This window comes from Zosterops lateralis (assembly GCF_965231275.1).
Source record: "Zosterops lateralis genome assembly, chromosome: Z".
NCBI classification, from domain to species: Eukaryota; Metazoa; Chordata; class Aves; order Passeriformes; family Zosteropidae; genus Zosterops; species Zosterops lateralis.
Genome location: NC_139800.1, coordinates 40,727,212 through 40,750,765, shown reverse-complemented (window position 1 = coordinate 40,750,765; position 23,554 = coordinate 40,727,212). Strand labels below are relative to the sequence as shown.

Genomic DNA, 23,554 nt, shown 5'->3' with positions numbered 1-23,554 from the left:
TCAATAACTTTTCTTCCCTCAGTGAAATGATAATTTTTGGCTTCTCCTTGTTGATTTGATATCAAATAGGACACTAGTAAGATGGAACCAGTAAAAATAGATATAATTGAAGAATTATGTGAGTTGAATTTCATTATATTCTTCCATTATTTTATTTGGTCTTAGACAATTCAGGTAGTAGCAGGCTGTAAAAATGTTCTGTCAGTTTATATATAAGACATTAACTTGGATATGCTGAAGTAATGAAAACAAACAAGTCGTCTTTCATTATCAGTGGTTCTGCTGGTATTTTTTTTCACACTGTTTAGGGAATACCATTTAGGGGAAATGTGTCTCCATTCTCCTGGGGTGCAAATACTTCAGATGTAATGAAGCTTTTAGAGGCTTCCAAGATACTTACTGTGTTGTAAATTATGTTTGGTAGTTCAGTCGTTTGCATTTTCTGAGAGTGCAGTGGCACAATGTCAAAACCTAGTGTGGAAGTTGAGGTGAAACATCAGGGAAAATTTGGTGAACAGTTAATATATTTTAGGCGTTTTTAATTATCATATATATTTTGAATCTTAAAATTAGAAAGATAATACCATTTCTTGATGTTCTATACTATCTACACATTCATACATAATTCATACAAATAGAATCAAATTCTCTCAGTTTTTTCTTCCCTGTTTGCAAATGGCATTTGGGAATTGAAAGTAATAAAACCCAAGTAAAATTGGATTAATAACCCATTTTTATTTCCAAGAATCTGGCAAATAAAATGGGATCCTCAGGATACTTCCCAAACTGTTTAGTTTGTAACAGTCAGCATCATGTAAATTTTTTTTAAAGAATCTCAAAACACCCTCTAACCACCTGCATATAATTATTCAGGTCATGTAGTATCTATGATATTTCATCTCTCATCCAGCGTATTTTTTGCAATACGAAGTGAAATTGCTCTGTTAACCTCTGATCTGCTTTGGGTGGTCTGGAGAACTATTACCAGAAGTAGTGTCTCATATAAGTGACTTCATCAAGATATGATATACTTTGCATCTTGGAAGAATCAAATCCTTAATAATCTGATATAAAGAGAAGAAGTGCATAATTATGCACTCTGATTGTCTCATTGCTTTTCTAACCCATTGTGAAAATGAGAAAAGGAGAGAAAAGAGAGTTTTCCTAGAGGCTGGTGACAATTCATGTGACAGATACGAACTTGCACAGCAAAATAGAAAGACAGGTACTGGGAAAGCCCTGAGTGACCTTGTCTGACCTAATATCTGACCTTCATTTAAGCAAGAATATGGAATAAATTACCTTTCCAACCCAAATTGCCCTATGATGAAATGAAATGGTATTCTGTTTAAGTGTTCCTGAAGTTTATGTTAGCAATTCACCTTCTCTTTTTATTTTTTATGTTTCTATACGTCCGTTTTGCAGAAGGGAAAACTATTCACATGATATGGAAGCAAAAGAGAAATTGTTAGTGTTACATTTAGTTTTGGTAGAAGCAGGATGATTGTAACATTTACAAACTGTTGAGTTCTTGTAAAATTCCTATCCTCATCTACATACCCAATGCCAAATTATCACACGTTCATATTCAAATATCATGCAAATTAATAAAGATAGCATTCTTCTAAAACTAAAAAAAAAATTAAAGAGAAAAAAGAAAAAAAAGAGAAAGAATATTCCCATATAAAGTTATGATTTAGTTTTTAGCCTGGAGCATTTATAAGGGTTCCTAATATTTACATATGAAGTACTGTAATTAATCAGAAATACAAATATTTTAGTTTAATTGCTATCAAAATGTACATGGCAAAAAAATTCCCCAAACTACACCCCCCAAAAAACCCCATGGTCCTTTAATGTTAAATGAGTGACTGTGGGATGCTGCTTCCAGGAAAACAACTGAAAACTCTAAAACATTTATAATTATCAGCCTAATCTTCTGGAACAAAGATGAATACAAAGTGTTAGAATTATTAAGGAATTTGTGGCGAATGAGACAGAAAACCTTCTTGTTCCACTGTGAATGTATATGTGTTGTTCATATTTTCAGTGCAGATCTGAGCATTCATTGCAAAATAATATAGTAGAACTGGAAAAGATTCAGAAAATTATGTTTTAAAAGATCAAAAAGTGTACAGCTGGCATGGAAGAAATGACTGAATAGACTGGGATTCTTTGGCCTGGAAAAAGAATATTGGGTATGAATGTGACAGAAATCTGTAAGCACAGTGGCATGAAGGAAAAGAAGGTCAGTTTTTCATTGCCTCTACCAGTACACTAGAGCAAAAATAACATACCCTGCTCATGACTCAAAGAAACTCATCCCGTTGGGCATATTTGTTCTGAGTAGGCTGCTTAAACTGGTCCTTTGAAGACCAAATGAGAGACAGATCTTTCACTGTAGCATATCTGACTATCCCTTGTAGATACTGTATTCAAGAAAACTCCTCCATTCATTACAAGAGTATCTTTATAGTGATAAAGGTAATAGTGAATTCTGTCACTAAAACAAGCATATTTCATATCACAGTGTATGTATTTTGTGTAAGAAAAAAATCTTGTAAGTACAAATAACTAGGGATGCTCACTATGATGAAATAAACATTCCATGTTTTTTAATATTCTCAAATACAGAAAATTTCACTTGTTCCTTCTAAGAATTAATTGACCAAAGGTTTGTATCATATGGCAAACACATCCTTGATATTAAGTTTGGGATGTTTGTATAATGGATAATCAGACTGTGGTATTTTCTGTGGCTCTTATCTGTTTGGACAATATTTATCATAGTGCTATTATAATTTGTTTGAAGACAGATTTTGTTGTTCATATGGAGTCTGCATTACAGTTTGGTTAATTAGTATTGTGTGGAGTTTAAATTACATTTTCATTCCACTATGCTATCTCAGAAAACAAATGTTATTCAAGCCAAAAAATCCTATACAGAAAATATCTAACATAGAACAGAACCTGTACCAACTCTTGTTTAAAAAGGCTAGAAGATCATAGTCTTTAAAAAAAAGAGATATATTTTTTCTTAGATCCAGATAGTCAGTGCAGTTACTATCTTCCATAAAACAAAGAACCAACAATCTTGAAAAAAATCCTCTGTCAGAATTATTTTAGTGCAAGATCTAATCTTTTGAACAACTGCAACCTCTCCAATTCTATTTGTGATGGTGAGCCTTAGGAACAAGAGGTACCTTGCCTCTGGCAGTGTAGACAGGAGAAGTTTAAAATTTGAAGGATATTGTCATGAATGCCAGCAGTAAAAATCTGAGCTCTTTAGTGGTATCTTCTGCAAGACTGCAAAATCTGTGTGGTCCCACATGCAGAAAAATATAAAAAGGGATATGTGAATATAGTGTACATAATATAAGTAAGTTGCATGGCAAAAATTTTATTTGTTCTTGTTGTTGAAGTTAGAAGAACTTTATTAATGAAAAGCACTGCTGTACTTTGATTTAATTATAAACTTATCTCTTAATGATAAAAAGTTGAATGTGATTAAATTTTTCTTAAGAATAGTTCAGTCAAGTCCTCAAATTCAACCTCAAATTCATAGAAAAAGAGATTTAATGTAGAGAAAAAGGAAGACAATCATACCTCTTTTAACTGAAGGCTAAGCTGACTCGTGATTTTAAATATATTTAAAATGTCCAGGAACAATATGAAACATGAATATTTTTAAGTGCAATTTTCCCTTAGTTTCCAATCTTTTGCATCCTAAGGTAGCCTATTTAAAATAAATTTTTAAGAAATAAATAAAAATACAAACTTCCAAAGCCACTTGCAGTGTATTAAGGCTTAAAAATTAATTAATTTTAGTTTTTCTATAGCCTATGCTTTTTTACTTTCAAAAATAATAAAAATACATATAGTTAGTAAACTGACTTTTGAAATGGGTAATACAAATAAACAAAATTATAAAAAACCCAGAGAAGATTAAAAGAATAAAAAACCCCAGAAGAGCAAATCTCCAAAAGCACAAATCAACTTTCTGAAAATATGAAGATTGAGAAATAATTAAGACTGACAAGTTCCAGTTTGATGGAGCAAAACAGTAAGAAAGAGCTAAGTTCTTAATTGGATTAAGTATCCATAGCTAATTTTCTGACAAACAGATTTTACTTAAGGCGGGCTTGAGTGGTTGATTCATCATGCATGCATCCCTAAGTCTAAATAAAGCACACTGCAATTATTTTAACTTGCATTATTGGTTTGTTATGGTGCATTTTCCACATACTTTGTTCTTTCATCTGACATGTTTTTCTGTCTATTTTTTCTAATTAATAAAAAATTAAATTTATTATTTAAACTGAAAATATTCTCCTCAAAGGAATTATTTTAAACTGTTGTCTTAGTCTGTTTTTCACATGATGTCAGAGCTTTGCTTTGTTAAAAATGCAGTCAATTTAGGTGATATGAGTGGAATTATGAAGCAGTCTTATAGCTGAGCAAAAATGTTTTCTTAGACATGTATTAGAATAATAAATATTCTGTATTTAACAAGTAGGGTTTTTTCCGGTGTTTTTTCTTCTTTTTCACACTCCATGGTGAATATACCATCGAAAAAGTCTTGCGTTTACCATGTTTTCTGTCATAGATTAAGCCTGTCATTAAGTTTCAGACTTGATTTTGCTCATCTGGGAGAGGTTAGTTTTAACATGGAAGGAATGTCTCTAATACGGTCCTATTTTAGGATTTTCTGAAGCAATGAGTCAATTCTAACAGAATTTGGTGACATGGATTGAAATTCCATTCATAACAACCTGTATTTTTTCCCAAACTTCCCTGTATTTTCAATAATACAAGTTATAGTAAGACTTGAAGGTTGCATTTGAAGTACAGTTTACTTGTGTAGGACAAGTTTTTTGTCTGAGTATGTGTGTAGCTTGTTGGCCCCATACTCAGGCAGCCTTACCAAGGTGAACAGCAGGATGACAAAACTTAAGTGACAGGGAGCAAATCTCTGGCATTGTGAGAGTGGATGTATTGAAAGAGTAGCATGCTATGGAGGCACCCTGATGTGGCCAGAAAAGGACAGCTGGTAGTTACAACTGCAGTGTCCTCCCAGAATGAGACACTGACTGCCATCCAAGCTGAAGATGTATTTGTATCACTTAGGGCAACCAGCAAGAATCTCTGCATGAGCAGCTCAAAGCCTTGTGATCTGTTACACTACTTGCACAGCTCTGGTGAGTTTTTCTGTTAATTTAGTTTTGCTGAGCTGGAATTGGGTATTTCTTCCTTGGGCCACAATTGGAGAAAACTACAGAAATCTCTAGGTTCAAGATAATCTTTAGATTTATAAGGCTGGTTGTAGGTTTGGCTAAATGATTAGAAAGGTTATGACTGGGACAAAATAGAAATTGATGGTTCTCTTTTTATTGCAGTCAGTGACATCAGTCAAAGAGCTCAGAACAAGCTGGGGGACGCAATTTACTCCTTTGTGAGCATGGTAAGACCTATGCTGTAAAACCATGGAATAGTCCTAGAACAGAATTTGATAAGACATACAATTTCTGAAAGTTGGTCCTCAGTCTGGTCAGGTGCAGAAAGTAGCAAGAATATAAGCTGCCAAGAGACTTTTAGGAGGTCTTGGTCAAAAAAGTAGCCTGTAGGGAAAGGAGGCTTTAAAAGTTAGATAGCAGCCTTGTCGTCTGTGTCTGCAAATTCTGGTGGCAGCCACTCTTTGCTTGATCTAGAAGAGTCCATTCCTAGAAGAAACCTTGCTTAGAAATCCTTTCTTTAGTTTTGTGTTTCTGAAGCACATATGTAGTAGACAATGCAGCAGCAGCTTGCCTTTGTTGTGCAAGGAAAAAAAGCTACAAAAATAATGAAAGATTATTACAATATTAACTATGATTGTATGTTTTTGTTTTTTTAATAATTATTGCTTAAAGATGTTCTGAATCTTCTGCATACTAGGTCTAAGTGGGAATTTTATCCCCGAGCATGAAGGTAAGTATTCACTATTTTGGACTGAGTGGTAAGAAGGAACTAGGCTGGAGTCTGTTACAACATCCTTTACAAAACAATGGATATTCTCTTATTTTCAATGATTAGGAGCTATATACTTACATTTTTTAGAATAATTTTGCCATTTTTTGTGGTACTCCTGAGTCTCTGTTGTGTTGCATAAATGTACATGCACGGGTAGGTATAGATGGGGATAGATTTCTGCTGCAGAATTTCCCATCAAGATCTTTAGCAGCTAAAAGCTGCTAGAGCCACCTCAGACCTTAGAAGAAAGTGTCAAATAGAAAAACTTGGTTTATCCATCTAACATGATGGATGAGTAATTTTTTTTGTCTAATAGGGTTACAGGAGGGAAAGCCAGCCATGGGGATCATGTTTAATTATTCTCTATTGGATTTTTTTTTCTTTCTCTTTTAGGATACTGATAAATTTGTAAATTCAGTCTTGAATAGATGGTCTTTTTTTTTATTAGTTATCACTGTCAAAACATCCAATCATGCTAACAACATGAACAACACAGTACATAAACTCACAGATGTTTGATGTTCCAACCCCAAATTTCATAGTCTTCCTCTCTAAAGAGAAAAAAAACCTGCAGAATAATACCTTTAAGTTTGTTTTTCATATTCATTTATCAGCTTCAATCATTCCAGTTCCTAATTGTGGTCCTAGAATTTATTACCTTTCTTTATTAGCAGAACCATTTTCTCCTCAATTTCTTTTTACTGTATTCTATCTCTTCAGCAAGATGAGCATAATTCTTTGTCTACAGTACTGTGTACGTTAGTAGCTGATCAGTACTACCAGCTTCTGGAATTGCCATCTTTGTATGAGAGATGGTAATTTAAATCTTTTTCTTTACCAGATAACAAGAAAATATCAGGCAGACTGGCAGTCAGAAGGACCACATGCCTTTTTAGGATGTGAGGAAGTTTCATGTATTCCTACTGTCCTCATAAAAGTACACCCTTGGGACAGATTTCACGCAGATGTAATGACAGCTAAAATTTCACACAGACTTAATAAGAAACTAAGTGGTCATATGTACTGAAAGCAGGGTCTGTGAAGTTTGATAGGCTGGTTTTGGGTGGGTATTTTTTATTTTTTCAGTTTTGAGTTTCAGTTAATAATACTTCAGAATTAAAAATCTATGTTTTAATCTATCATAAGTAGCTTAAAATTGCAAAAGTATTAAAATAAGGGTAACTTATTTAAGAATTACATTAAGAGATTATGTAATACCTTAGAAATTAACTTTTGCGGTAATCCATGATTACATTGTGTGTTTCTTATTGGATTTTTAAAATTTGTATTTATTTCAAATGTTTGTGCAGAATTGTTTGTATTTTAAGTACATTTACTAAGCAGTGTGATACTCTTTATAAATACTTACAAAGATTCTTACTTTGTGGTTTGAAAAAAATTAGATAACAAATGGTGCCATTTATTAATGTTTTAAATACAATGTTAATGACATTTTACATTTTGAAAGTATTAGAAATCTTTTACTCACTGTATGTTATGTGAAGATAATTTGAAATATTTTTGATAGTTGAAGAATGACTTCCATTTTCTGACAAATCTAAAAATATTTACAGATGATACCATATTCAATTGTCATGTCCCTTTCCTGTGCTCATTTTGACATCTGATGCAAAGCTTTTAATTTGCGTAAGAGAAGCAGTCTTCTTTTGTAATCAGCCTGATCATTGATTTATTAAATGATGACAAGGACTTTTTGAAGCAAACAATTCCTTGTTTCAAAGAGAAGATACCTGTTATAAAGTAAGATGATATGACACATTAATTTAATTCATATCTTTTAACATAGGTTTAAAGAAAAAAAAAGTACTTACGTAGCTGTCACAAAGTATGTACTTACCAGCTTTTCAAACAAATTAGAGCTCAAGAATTATAAACTTGAGAATGGTCTTGATAATGAGTGAGTTGACTTCTGTAGGCACTTCCTACTTCTTTGAGTGGATCACTCAATACCAGATGGAGGGCCCGTATGAACTGATGAAATGTTTCATCACCTTCCTTTCCCCAAATGTTCATCTGCCCCTAGTAACTGTAAAAGCCACTGGTGAATTACTCTGTAATTGTTCAGTTAATTATATTGTATTTCTATCTAGAAATTCGTTTTTAACCTTTGCTCTCTCAGTTCTCCAAGGAAATCACTCCTCACTGAATTGTGATTAGGCAGCTTTGTGCTTTTTCTTCATCTTGATTTATTTGTTTCCAGATTTCAGCTTTCCTTAGGAAATAGAATGGAGTTTCTACTGTAACACGCACATACTGATACACACTTATCAAAGGGAAGGAATAAGCTGTTCTCCAATGTAGTGACAAAAAGTTCATCAAACTGGCTTCAGTGGAGTGGCCCTGTCAGATGTCAGCAACACACCTATTATTTCCTTTTGCTTTTTATATATAGAATAGAAAGCACCTGAAATACTTGCTGTCCTTAAGAGTGAATTGTGAGTTAAATTGTGTGCAATTAAATGTTGGTTGCAAATGAAAGAGAAAAAAGTCCTCAGTAGAATTACTTTTGTCTGTTGCAATCTGTATTTATAAAGTTGAATAAGAGTAATTTTTCAAATATGCATCTCTGTGTCCTGGGTTGTAGTGTAGGATGTACACAAAGTATTTATTCTATCACCATCTTCATGAACTGCTGGAACCAGGTGGGGCAGTGTCTTCCCAGGCCCCCTGCCTTTGGGGTGTCTTCTGCTAATGGCCCATCAACGCCTTGCCCATGACTCACAGGTAACTCCCTCCAGGAGTTATCTCTGTTTAATGGGCCATCAAGGACCCACTTCACAACTCATCATCCCATTGTGAGATGCTCTGCCCAGGGGGAGGAGCCAAGCATTCTCACCTGGATATAATCTGGGATTTGGGACAGTGCAAGCAGCCTTTACCTACTGGATTCCCAGAGGACCAGAGCTACCAGACCTTTCTACAGGATCACTGCTTCAGGAAGAGCACCTCATCTGGACTGCTTCCACCATCCTGCTCAGGTTGTATTCTGACTCTGTCAGTGGTCCTTTGTGTTATTGCATTTGTTTTATTTTATTTTACTCTTTTTCCTTTCTTCTTATTAAATTATATTTCTGACTTGGAGCATCTCATTCGTTTTGCTTTCAAACCACGACACTCTGCAACTTTACAATGTCCTTAGTTCAGCTGGGGGAATAAAACTGGGACAGATTTTTGTGGTTTTTACAAGAATCACATAATAATTTCTTTTCCCAAGAACACCTACAGGAGGCTAAGTAAAAATGTAAAAAATTAAAAACAAGCCCACTATTACAGTTCAAATTTTGATATACTTCTGAGTTCCTTCAGGTTCTCAGTTAGTTAGATCTCAGTTTGAAAGTTTTTAAAACATTTCAGAATCAGTTCATCTGTTCAGATGCATTGTTTTCTCAAGATACAAGAGGGTAATTCTCAATTTCCATCTGCATTGCACTTTGTTTTTTTTCCAGATGCACCAAGTAGGTAGTGATGACTTGTAAACTAAAATTATCCACTTGAAATAGCTTAATTTATAACCATTCTGCAGCACCACTATGCGCCATAGACAATTAAAGATCTTACAATGTAAGCATGATCTTTTAGGTTGAAATATTACAAAAAACCCTAAAGCAGTAAAAATTAATCTATCCCACTCTTTTCTACAGATTACTGCAGGTTTCTATACATCAAAAATCATCTAAAAGTCTGTTTGAAATTAAATCTCATGCCACAAATTTTTAATCAAAGAACTAGCATTCTTATTTTTAAGATTCTTTTAAAAGAAAATAGTATTTTATGGAGTTCTAAGTTCCACAAGCAATGTCTACAAAAAAAAAAAAAAAAAGAAAAAAAGAAAAAAAGAAAATCTTATTATTTAGTTATTTTCTTTTCCTACTGTACAGAAAGCCATGGTGTGCTATCCACATACCACAGTTCTGGTTTAAAAATGGAATTAGCAGCATCTTTATTTCACTCTGGAGTGGTATTTTTTCTCTTAGAAAAGGTATTCCCACATCATCTATTTTGAGTATCAAAACTAATTAACTAAAAATTAATTTCCATAATACTCTTGAGCAAAGAATAATTTAGATTGAGAGAAATGACCAGCCATGTACCTGTAGTCATCCGATCATAATTTCCAGTGCCATGCACAAATGACTTTCACTGTCTTATTCTTAGACCATTTCATAAGTGTCAGATACAAATTCAGTTTTCTGGAAATTATTATATTAAAACCTGGCAACATTTTACTTCATGAGAGTTGTGTGGCTTCATTTTTGTCTCACAAGCTTCTTGTTGGCATGAGAGCTTCCTTCTAGGAATACCAAGTGAAAACAAAATTTGTTGGTTCTTTCATTTAAGGTGGAATATTTTTGCATAAAGAAGCATCCTTTATATTCGTATTCAATGCCACTTTATCCAGAAAGCTGTAAATTATTGAAAGAATATGGTTGATTGTTAAAGGTTAAATGTCTCACAGTGTGCACTTTACAATCTGTGAGAGCTTCAACTCATTTTCTTTGGTTTGTATTTTAGCTTTAACCCTTAGTGATAGATGTACACAGAGAGATACAACTAAATGTTGTTTTGCTATGTTTATATAAACTAAAGAGATTAGCATGACAAATTACCACCATTATTCCCATATATTCAGCCACTTCCTCTGAAGAACCAGAGTTATTGTTAGTGAAGTCATGTTCGCTGAGTGAAATTTGTTCCCGTTTATACCAGGTAAAGTCTGATTTCTGACTATTAGAGTTGAAAAATCATAAAAGAGCTTTAAAGTTTGAAATTCAGTGCTATGTTCACCCTGTTGTATTCTTACTATATACTTTTAGATTCATACTTATGAGTTATGCATTTCTCACTTACTGTAACAGCCTTAGCGTGGAGCTAGATTTCAGTGATATATGCAGTTAACACAAGGGACTCTGAAATAAACACTTGGGACTCTGCCTGTCTCTGAAGTAAAACAAAACTAGCGCAACTTGGACTTGTGTTTTTAAACTTGGGATACAGGAGCTGAGATAGCTGAATCAAAACATTGTCGGTTCCTGATACAGTTTATTTTTTTCTTTTTTGTTCTTTTTTCTGTCTTTTTACCTGAGCAAACGGAGAAGATGAAGTAAAATATGCTGTAGAGGAGATGGGATAAGTTGTAAAGGAGCCTGATTGTTTTAGATTTCACTTAGGAAGTGATATATCAAAATTATTTTAATACTGTATGGCTACCTGACTTTCCTTTTACTTTCCACCAGAAAGCCTTATGAAGAAAGCTGGTGACCATCGCTAATGTGTCTTCAGGCTGCAAATCATGTGTCGTATTTTCCCTGTGAGCCATGGAGTTATTCAAATTTGTACCTGGAAAAAAACTTTGTCACCTAAAGTTGTCTTCTCCCATCTCTATTTGAAGATTTTACTAAATATTGTTTCTAGAAAGTCCTGCCCTCTATGTAGGCACTCAGCCCACTCTCTGCTTGCCATCAGGGCACCACTGTATCAGTCAGTTCTTTCCCTTCTACAAAGGTACCCGTTTGCTGAGGGTTGAAGGTATGTGTGTTCTGCTGGCTGCCCATCATGTGTTCCAGATTGCTCTCATTGCATGCCAGATTTGCTGGTCACTGGTATTTGCTAGTCATTAATTTATATTTAAATGCACAGGAGTACCAGAAAGAATGAATTACAATTATTTTGCTGCTTAGGTTATCCAAATGCCTGAAGTCTGTGTCAGAAATGAATTCTCCATATGAAAAAATAATTAGGAACTTGATTTTACTGCATTCAGTGTGGTGGTTAAGACGCATCCCCTGGGCTCAAAGAGAGCACTCTAAGAAGTGTTCCTAAGTGATCTAGTAGTATGTTTACAGTGCAGACTTTGCTCTCTGCATTACATTTCTGAGGCATCAGATGCCTACTAGAGCAGTAAGATCCACCATGAATGCTGATGTTTCTGAAAATCTGAAGCTCTACCTTTGTATTCTAAATGTTCTTAACAGGAAATATTTCCCACATATTTCTACTACTGAATGCAACCTTAATGTACATTTGCTGAACACTTTTGCACAGAATTAGTTTAATATACAGGGTGTTCTTAGAGCCATGTTGTTCACATCCTATCCAAAACATTTAATCTCAGTGAGTTTCTTTGGCTTTCTGTTTCATAGTATTTTTCATTAGAGTAAAGCTAGAAGTATGGAAGTTCGTTGCTTTTGAAAGGTTTTCCAATTATCAGAATGGCAAATCCTATGTGAAAAGTCAAATTTAGTCACTAAGATTTTTTGAGAAATGAGTGAGATATTTGACTAATGTTGTAGCAATCTAAGAAATATATTGTCCTCTTAAATTAATGTTATACACTAGTCTAAATCCATAATGATGACTAGAAGAATTCATTTACAGAAATTCTCTAAAGGTAGAAATCATGAGATATCATATATGAAAAGCCACAGAAATAATTTAGTAGGAAACCTTTTATTGGACAACTTTATTGTTTATGATCTTCAGGACATGAGTATTTGCTATGCCATTTCTATGTTGCATAGTTAGTAAGGTTTATTTCCTTTCTTTTCTTTCTAATAATTTAATTTCATTTCAAAGCAAGGTGTGAAATTTTATGAAAAGAAAATGTACACTATAATATTAATAAAATTGTGGGGTTTTTTTCATATTGCTTTGAGCAAACAGAATTCCTACATACTGTTTTGACATTTCATTGGATTTCATATACAGCTGTTAGCCTAAATGTATTTTTAGTTATAAATTACCTGAATTACCTTTCTAGTAGTCTCTGGGTTATGTCATGTGTTACAGAAGTACAATAGTGTATTTTGATTCCTACATAAATTTCATACAATGAGAACTATATCATCTGCACAATTTTTTTTCAACATTTACGAGGAAATATGTAGAAAAAACAGGTTAAACATGTTTCTGCTCTTCGAAAATACTTCATAACACTTATAGAGATTATTATTTCTAAGTGTAGAAATTCAATTTTGCACTCCAGATTAAATGCCATTCGTAAAAACATTAGTTTACCCAGAAGAGTAGTAATTAAACTTCAAACTGATTTGCAAGTAGAAAGGACAGTTGCACTTTAGCCTAGATTCAAAATTCATTGTATTCATATTTTACAGATTATTTCAAATAGATTTATTAAAAAACAAGGGGGGGGGGGAAGTGAAATTAAAACTACCAAAACTACTTTGATTGTCACCTTCTGAAAGCGTCACAGTTACCCGTGGAGTATCAGAATCTAAATTCAGTGACTATGAATCCATAGTATAAAAAGCCTATCTATATTCATTTCAGATTAAGAGTTAGCTAATCTTCAATGGTTGTTAAAGATTATGTAGAATTCCAGTAATACTGTTATGAAACACATTCATATTTTCAATTTTCAGGAATATCTTTGAGGTCCATGTGATTAGGTATAATTAAAATATAGTAGATTAATACTATATATTGGGATTTTATAACAAAGAGTTGTTATGATAATTTTTAAAGGGAGAATGTTGTGCTTAGTTGTGTTTATACAAGAGCTCCCTCTGATGGTGACAAGTTATTTCGCATAAAATTTTTTGCAACATCTGAATGAATGAAAGGAAATAAGGTGGATGGGGGAATTCAAAATAACTGTTGTGGCTGGTGGTTTACTAAATATTTTTATTTTATTTATTATTCCCCATACCATGTCATCTGGAAAATTAAGTACCTTTTCATTTCAGCTATATTGAACATGAAAGGAAAAAAGAAAGAGAGACAGAAAGTACATTTTATTAAGCACATTTCCAAATGAGCATGGCTAGCTGTTGAAAAAAACCTCTGACTAACAGTAGCTGTTCAGGAGTCCTAGAGTACGTTTATACACCCCTGAAATGCTGTATCTAACTGCTACTACTGTGACAAGAAAAAAATCCACAACCTTTTTCCATTAGCCTAATTTCAGATATTGAAATCTCCCTCTTCTATATTAATATGGAAGCAAATTGTTTCATTTTTTTTTCTCAAGAAGAAAATCCACCAAAAAAACCACTACCCCCACCACCATTAAAAAAAAAAAAAAAAAAAAAAAAAAAAAAAAAAGAAGCAGAAAGGCAGAAGAAAATCTAGAGTCCATTAACAAATATCAGGTGTCACCTTTGATAAATTACCTTACCCAGCAAGTGTGGTCTCATCCTCTTTGTCTCTTAATTCGGGAGCTGTTCTCTTATGTAAAGTTATGCTAATATTCCACTCACGTAGTGAAAGACAAAAAAAGAGGAAAAACCAAAAAAAGAGGAAGAACCATGACCGTGAATAAAACACTCAACAAATGTAAAGAAATAAGAGAAAGAGATAGACTGAAAGAATATTGAAACAATTTACCCCACTATTCTGAGTGACAGTGATGGAAACCTGTAAGTACAATAGTGCAGTAGTGAGGATTTAAGTGTTACAAACAGTGAACATTGAGTAGAACAACAGTTTATGTGGTTTTCTGCCAAGTTTGGTTGTTTGCTGGTTTATGGGGGTTTTTTTTCCTCTATCTAGTCTATATGAATCAGGTTGTAATTAATATGTGCTCTCCTGTTTTTACAAAAAAATGTTATGGACACTCAGATTTATGAGTATGTGTAAAAGCTGTGTGTTTTGATCAATTTAAGTATATTTCAGCTGTATCTTCAAACAATTCAGAGGCAAGATCTATGAAAAATACAGTGAATGACTTATGGCACAGGACTTCTCAATATAATGCCACTGTTAGTATTTTATATGAAGTATATCAGCCAGCTTTTGCATATATTGTTTATAACGAATGAAGTCCTAAAAATCTGTTAATTTAACCTCTGTGATCATTTTGTCCTGGCCATAATTGCAGTGTGGACATCTAGGAAAGGAGCCAATTTTCTGGTACAATGTTTTCTGGTCAGAGTGAATGACTTTCACATTTTTTCACTTTAACTGAACAGTTTATACCTGTTGACTTTCAGGAGCAACTTCAATAGACTAAGAATAACTCACCACAGTGGTAATAGGATGAGAAGGATCAGTCTGAGTGTTTGGATTCTTGTTCAGAAAACATACCAATTGATGTGTATTTGTACTGTGTACTAAGTTATTTGGAATAGGTACTCCTTTTTTACTGAGATGTAAATAATTTATACTGCTATAGGAGCTTGGATGCAACTTAGAAGTATTGGGAGAAAATGGGAGAGATGTGTTAATCCTGCAGCATTATTTTTATGCAGTAGTTTATACAAACATTCCAAGTTATTTCACACTGTTCTTTTCAATTGCTTTTTCTGGTGTTGGTAGTAGAATTCATAAACCACATGATGAAATTAGACCCATCTAGAGGTGAGTCCACAACTTCTCTTCCAACAAAATTATTCAGGTTTGGTCCTATTATAGTACTTGTTGTTAAACACTGAACAGGGGTTTGCAGATAAGTATTTTTATATTTATTTTTATATGTGTATTTATTTAAGTAATATTTGTAATTAATATATTTACCACAATGAGCACACAACATAGGTAGAAGCTTTGTGCCTATTATTTAGTATTATGTTTTACAGTGTATGTATGGTATATTATAAAATAAAAGTTATATTTGTAAATAAATGTCATATTCTCTAGGTTTTCTGAAGTGTGGGTCCTACGCAGTTTCATTTCTGTGGGAATTTTCGATTTGTGAGAAAGTTTTGGACAGCTTGCCTGTATTATCTCTGGGCAACACCCACATGTGCTTTCTATGTAGATAGAGAAACCAAGGACTTTTTCTTTTACCTTGCCTTGATGTAAGCTTACCTTTACAATGCTCTTCTATAGACAGGACTTAGCTTTACCATGCAGTCCAGAGCACATCTGATTTCTGACACCATGATGAACTGAACAATTCTGTCTTCAAAGCAGAGTTAAAGTAGCTTGAGATAAAGAAATTACTGGGTTAGAAGCTGAGTAGGATGGTTAAACCAAATTCGAGAGCAGTTCAGGCTTCAGTACAGCCCAGAATACTTTTAGTTCATGGAATATAATATGCTGTGGAGAGTTATCTATTTAGATATCTGTGCTGCCAAGTGGCCCTGTTAGTGTTTAGAGCTAAATTGCAATATAGTATTTCAGTGTATCAAAAACTACCATCTTTGAGGAAGATAGGTATGTATTTAAGCTATCACACAGCAGTTACATATAATACATATTATTATTGTTCACAGTATAATATAGTACCTATAAATGCATCAACTAAGATTCACCAGGCATCTATATTGGATTAAGTGTATAACTCTATTAATACTTATGCAAACTGTGTTTATTAGGTGCAATTATTGCATGTATTATTCCTGTTAACTGAGGGCCACATTACCTCTTTTTAATCATTAGATGTCTGTGTAGGTTGTGAGGATTCTGCATAATCTAAAGTAGTGGCATGTTCCTTACACATGATTTGGCATAAGAATGAAGTGATCTGAACAGTCTGGAGAAGGGGGGTAGGAAGAAAGAAGCTCATTATATGGTTATGATTCTATGTTTTAAAGATTGCTGGATTGGGCCATGAAACAGTAATTGTGTTCCGCCGTAAAGACAGAACTGTCTGTCACTTGGACTATAATTCTCCTCTAAGAAACTTACAGGCTGCTTTCATAGATTTTGGGCACATCATTAGTACTGCAGCCTGGAGGAAAAGCAGTCTGATTTTGTCCTCTTTCTTTGAAGAGGAATTAAACTGAAAAAACCCAAAATATGTATTTTAATCTTTAGACTGTTTACAACAAGCAGTGAAGACGTATTTGATACTCAACACCATACACTCTAAATGTGGTTTTCCCAGATAAAAGCCTTGTAAAATTAAGCAAAAAAAAATTAAAATACTGGTTTCTAAACTGGCCATTCTGAAGGGTGTTAAAGGACTAGTATGAGGTTTTTTTAGGTTATTGTTGAAGCCAAACCCTAGATTTTCAATTAAGACCACAGGGTTTAAATATACCTTACAAAAAAAAAAAAAAAAAAAAAAAAAAAAAAAAAAAAAAAAAAAAAAAAAAAGGCAAGTCATATACAGTGCATTTTCAGAACTTAAATTAATTTTTATGAGGTCGCTGCTATCCAAAAACAATTTTGCAAGAAATTTAAATCTTAACTGAACACTTAATTGGCTCACAGTACTTAAACTTCTGGGGCCTGGTTCTGGTTCAGGCAACAAACTAATTGGCACTTTCATGGATAGTTATATTTGTTACAGGCTACAGGACATGAGGTCTGGAAGGGTCTCACCCTCCAAATAGTAAGTCTTCCCTGATTTTTGTTATAATGTATTTATATTTTCCTTTACCTTGCCTGTGTTGTTACAAAGCATAAACTGAAAATGGACATTTAAAGTCACTAACTCTCATTGCTTATTGATTATTGATATTATTAGCTTAAATAAGCCAATTCACTAACTGTTCTGGTTATTGTTTTGATTGATTGGCTGGTTTGGGGTCTTTTTATAATTTTTACTTTTTTTCCCATTGAAAAGGATGTTCAGAGATTAGAATTTATTGGAATTTTACTAGTACAGGAGAGAGAAAGTGCAAAGGTCTGTGTATAGAAATATAAATAATGAATGCAGAGAAGCTCATCTGTTTCTAAAACTTACGGAAAGAGAAGCTGCATACCTAAAGCTGATGGTTGCTATGTACTTCTCCAGCTGCAACATCTGTGGCTTATAGCTATGGCAACAGCACTGTTCATACAGCCAGAAATGTATAATCTTTTAAATACTGCTCATCTAAATATTTCAGAGAGCTATCAGATACTTAGATTCGAAATGTCTGAACAAATTCTTTCTACTTCCCATATCATAAACAGGTAATGACAAAAAAGCACCACACAACCCAGAGAAATCAGAATATATTCTCCAGGTTTAGAATGCTAAAGTTTATTATTACAGCTCTTTTTTTCTTTACTTTCTTCATTACATTTCTTTGTCTTTCTGTTTTCTTTGTGTAAGAAAAAGGGAAAGTAGTTTTATGAGTTCAGTACAACAAAGAAGTTTACTTTTTTATTTCACCTTGGTAAACAACAGAAATAAAGATTCTTATTTTTTTAACAGGACACTGAAAAACATTCCTTTTACAATAACTTAGATTCTTTAGTTGGAAACAAGTCTTTCATTACCATGATCTGTCAGTATATGATCATTTTAAATACAGCATACTGTGTATTTGAAACAGAGGCTTGCAATGAAATCCATCTAATCTTTCAGTAGAAGGAATTTGTAGACATTACTCTGTTTTCTTTTGCTAAAGTGTTAGGTAGAGCCATGAAATGTGAGGATATTCTACATGTTTTTTGATGGGAATATTCCTGTGCTTGACTATTTGCCAGATGAAATGCAAATAAAGTATATAAAATGAAAAAATCAGTGATACTTCCATGTATTTCTGTATTCAATGTGGATGTGGCTGATTTCTTTTTCATTTTCTCCTAGGCCTTTTCTGGAAACACAAATGCAGACAGTGTCGTGTACTATAAGCTGCAGCATTCTATTAAAGCAAGATTTCTCCGTTTTGTGCCTTTGGACTGGAATCCAAATGGCAGGATTGGAATGCGCATTGAAGTGTATGGATGCACATATAGTAAGTTTATTTCTGAGTCAGCTAAATGAAATTAATCTTAATCAATGTCTTTTGCTACCTAAATAGCATTTGAAAGTAGATTTCTAAGACTAAATTTAATCTCAAATAAAACCGATATAATAAGTGTATGTTCATACTTCACTATTTCTACATCAACTATCAATATATGATGCTTATTTTCCAGTCCTTTCTGTATTGGGATGAATGATGTGGATGTAATCCAATAACTGATTTAATGCAAACTCTTTCGCTTTTTTTCCGTAGTCCTGAAAATTGCATCTTTACATGGTATACTTTCTATCTATCTGAAAGCCAAAATATGGGAAATGTTTACAGTTTTAAATCTATGTGATCTTGATCCTGAGCCAGGAAGAGTAGGTAGACCCACAAATAAAAATTTGAAGGACACTTTGAAGTTTTTATATATTTAAGGGATACTTTTAGAATAGCTTTTGTGCCCTTAATAACTGACATAAGCCTTTGAAAGTAGATTGTGTGTTGTGGTTTTATTGATCTGCTGGTGTAAATATTCTTGACATCTTCCTGTTACAGTTTTTCATGCCTGGATTTAAAAAAAAAAAATTCTCCCAGTAAATTTTTTCCTCCTTTTTATTCCTCACATCTTTTCTACTTGATGGAAACAGAATTTATTTTCAGCAACCTCTTTAATTGCTTTTTGTGTATACTTTGGTCTGTTCTTCTTTGTTTTTGGTTTTTTTTTTTTTTTTTTTTCAACTTCTTTATATAAGTTATATTTTGTATGGTTGAGCTCTTTTTAGATGGTCTCCATATATCTGTTTTAAGTGTGTATAAGTGTATATCAGGCAAACATACCTCTGGGCTTTCTGTCTTAGACTTGACTTTGTAAAATTGGTAAAAGGTAGTGAACTAAGGATATTATAAATTTAAACCTGGATGCAGGAGATTAGGTCACCTCAAAAACCAGGTAAACTTCTCCATCCCAGAAAATGGACATCTCATGCCAGGAGAAGGGCCTCACACAAAATTCTTCAGTGACAGCTGCCTTGAGACTGGGGACATGACTCACATTTCCTAGAACAATCTGAGAAAATGGCCTTGAAAATTAAGTAACTGAGAGATATGACCATGATTCAATTTACCCTGAACTCTTTTAAGTACCAGAACAACTAAAGTTTAAAAATGGAGGCTGAACAGATGAATTTATCATTCCCAGCTAAAATCTCATCTGAGTCTTCCATTTGAGACCTGATTTCTGTGGTACATGATGGGAGATTAATTTTTCTTCTCTTTAAGCTTCACTTTAAAATTCATTGATAGTCATCAACTTTGCTTCTTCACAGTCCTTCAACTTGTGCATGTGATAGTATTTAAATTCTTACTCAGTTTTCCTCTCAAACATTTTCAAACTGAAGGGCTCTCTTTTGACCATGCCTAAAATCTGGATTTTTTTACATTCCCTATCATAATTTTCTCCATCACAACTTGCAAGATCCATATCATGGCTTTCTTCTGTGTCATGCCTATTGCCCAGCAGTGGAAATCTCTATGATTCTGAAGGAAAAATATAGAAAAGTGTCCATGCAATTAATAAAAGAAAGCATTTAGCAGTTGTGCTAAGCAGTTATGAAATTAAAATAATTTTTGTGTAGCCATTAACTATTTTTGAGGAAGATTATATATTTTTTGTATTTTACATACTTGGCACAGAATTTAATCTATAGATAGCTTATTGAAGTAAATCAACTATAGTTATCCTATAAGATTAGGATGAGTTTAAAATTAATATTTACTTCATCCATTATTCATTATAATGCAGTATGGGAAGAACATAATGGTGTCAAAAATATGTAAATTTTTTTAAAGCTGATTAAGATTTTCTCTGAATTAGTGATATTGGGTATTCTAGAAATGCTTATTTTTCCTATTTATAAATGCTGTAATTCCAGATGAATTGCAGACGTTTTATCATCTCTGTATTTATTTGGAACATCTATTGATTACCAAGTGCTTTTACTAATTAAATTCAGTGGTTGCCATTGAAGACAAACCAGGCAATTATAGATTTATAGTTTCAAAAAATATTTTAAAATGTAGGATCTTAATTCTTTCCCTCCAGTCTTTTTCTCCATTTATCAGGCACAATGTGGACATGTAGTTATTGTTACAGTAATTATATCTGGCTCTTTTTGAATGACTGTGTACTTTTCAAAGTGGGACCAGGAAAAAAAAAAAAGGCAGAAATGCCAATAATATCTACTTTAGCTTTGATTCACATGTTTTATATGTCCCATTTTCTCATCCATTCCTTTAGGGAGCTCTCACCAGCTATTTGAGTTTACTTTTTAGGAATAAACAACTCTCTTAATTTACCATCAAGTATGTGGACTGTGTTCTGTATTCAAGTGCAAATGCACTAATTTCATTCTTCAGTCTTTCCTGTTAGAAATTACACAATTAAAACTAAAATTTCAAGAATAAAAGAAGTAGATCTCTCTACTCCATAAAGTGATATGAAAAAATGCATGTATCTATGTCCTAAAGAATCCATTGCTGTCATAGTGAAGTCACACTTACCTTATAGGGAAAATATTGACACTACATCAAATCTGCTATCTTGCAGTCAAATGCCTGCTCTGAATGATTCTGCCTGTTCTCAAATATATTATTTCCCCTTTAATTACAATCTCATTGAGGTTTGGTAATACTCATTATATTTTCCTGTAAGATAAAGCAGATATTATTATGGGTCTTGTTTTCCCTTTTTTTTTTTTTTTTTTTTTTTTTTTTTTTTTTAAATGCAATTCCTTTTCTCCTATAAACTTTTTTAGCTCAAGGGCTGTCTGTCACATTTTAGATGTTTGTAAAGTACGCTCCAGACATATCCTTCCATTTTTGCCTCATCATTCATGGTGTAGACATGCCAAATAAGGGTAGTCAGTTATGGACTTACATGGAATGTTAAAAGAGTTCCCCTGTGGATTTTTTTTTTTTCTGTTGAGTTCTTCTCCCTCCTCACTCTACTGTCTCTGCCATGTTTCTTAGTTTTATTACCCATGTTCTACAGTCGAAGGAAGGAAGGAAGGAAGGAAGGAAGGAAGGAAGGAAGGAAGGAAGGAAGGAAGGCAGGAAGGAAGGCAGGAAGGAAGGCAGGAAGGAAGGCAGGAAGGAAGGAAGGAAGGAAGGAAGGAAGGAAGGAAGGAAGGAAGGAAGGAAGGAAGGAAGGAAGGAAGGAAGGAAGGAAGGAAGGAAGGAAGGAAGGAAGGAAGGAAGGAAGGAAGGAAGGAAGGAAGGAAGGAAGGAAAATGTTTTCTACCTCCAGATGTTAAACCTGCCTTAGTATAAACTGATAAAACCTCTGTGCTATGAGCAGGCTACAAATACTCTGTGCTGAACCTAAGCCCAAAATCTGTCTGAAGCCTCTGCCTGATAGTTCTTTCTATTCAGTGTGTACAAAAGAGAACAATGAATCTCTACCGACATTTCCTGTGTCTTGTTCCTGAAATGCCAGATTGTGACAATTAAGCCATGTAAAACACAGTTCAGGCTAAGCTGTGTCATGACACTAAAAAAAAGAGATATTAGGAATGTGTTTAGCTTACAATTTTCCCTCTTCATTATAATACTTTCTTATTTCATCCTCTGAAAACCAGTGGTCTAAAAATAGTAACCAAAGAAACAAAAAGGTGGGGATTTTTTTGCAACATGGAAGGCAGAAAGATAGGTTTAAATATTAAAATGACAAATGTATAAAATTGTAGAATATAGATAACCGTAAATAATATATAATGCACATTAAAAATTGTTAGATATGTATGTTATGATACCTAACAACAACCACTGCAGATATTGAGCAAACCCTTTTGCACTGTTCTCTACCACTTCTAATTTTATTGAGGCTTTTTCAGCATTTCCTTCCTGGCTGAAATGTTTTAAGTCAACATCACAGTTACATCAGTCAAAAAAAGGAATATATATCCTCTTCGTAACCGGAATAATGACCAATTGGTTTGCACTGGTTTAAGGTTTTTTTTTTCTTTATGGAACATTAGCATTGATTTTAATTGATATAAAGATGAAAAAAATTTTTTTCAAAGGTATTTCAACCAAAACTTTTGCTTAGGATCACTAGGATTCTTGGCCCTGTGGCATGTGATGATTCCAGAATTTCCAGTTTCTTAGGGGCATTTCGTGATTTCCAAAGATATTTTCATAATGTACTAAGGATTTAGATCACTTTAATTTAAGGAAGACACGTTGCAAATTGTGAAAACAAAAGATGAGCGTTCATAAAACAAGTCCACCTGTTTGCTTTTTGTGGGTTTTTTTCTTATTTACAATAGCAAAGAAAATTCATTTTGAGGGACTTTGAAGTCCAGCAACTACTGGAAGTTGCAAGTAGTTAGTAAATAAGAGAGTAAAATCTTATGGTACCCTGGATCTGTGCCCACATTCTGTTTATCCTTATAACCCCACAGTTCACTCAAGCTGTCTTTCTGACAACTCTTTAAATGTATTTCCAGAGGTAACGCATGGACAGTGAAGACAAGGCCTGTGTGAGAAATGTTACAAGAATTTTGATTGTCATCTGCAACCCTTTCACAATCTTCATTAATTCATGGGGTGAGGGTGGGGGCAAAATTTAATTTTGTTTATTTTTCAAATTTAGACAAAGCAGATTTTGCTTTTTAGGAACTAGTGCTGCAGAATAGTGTAAGGGATTTTGGAGATCTATGTTAATATTGTTTATGCTCTTGTCCCAGTAACTAATAAGAAGAATATGTTCCCAATCTTTAGTTATTATTGCCTACTAAGAATGTGTCTAGTTAACTGTTGTGATAGACATATATAAGTGTACAAGTGGTCTTATAGAAGCCTTTATTGAAGGCTTCTACATCACATTCATTATTTTAATTCAACATTAATTAATACCTTTGCTGTCCACATTCAATGACAACATGAAGTAAAATGACATA

At 33.5% G+C, this 23,554-nt stretch overlaps 1 protein-coding gene across 1 annotated transcript in view; it reads left to right on the top strand.

Moving 5' to 3' along the window:
* CNTNAP4 (contactin associated protein family member 4) overlaps nt 1–23,554 on the top strand; it is a gene marked incomplete at both ends in the record, with an annotated part of 202,905 nt that overhangs the window by 113,006 nt on the left and 66,345 nt on the right. Inside the window, one exon of the mRNA XM_083883231.1 lies at nt 18,452–18,599. Within this exon, the coding sequence (XP_083739357.1) occupies nt 18,452–18,599 (148 nt within the window). The remainder of the gene's footprint in view (nt 1–18,451; nt 18,600–23,554) is intronic.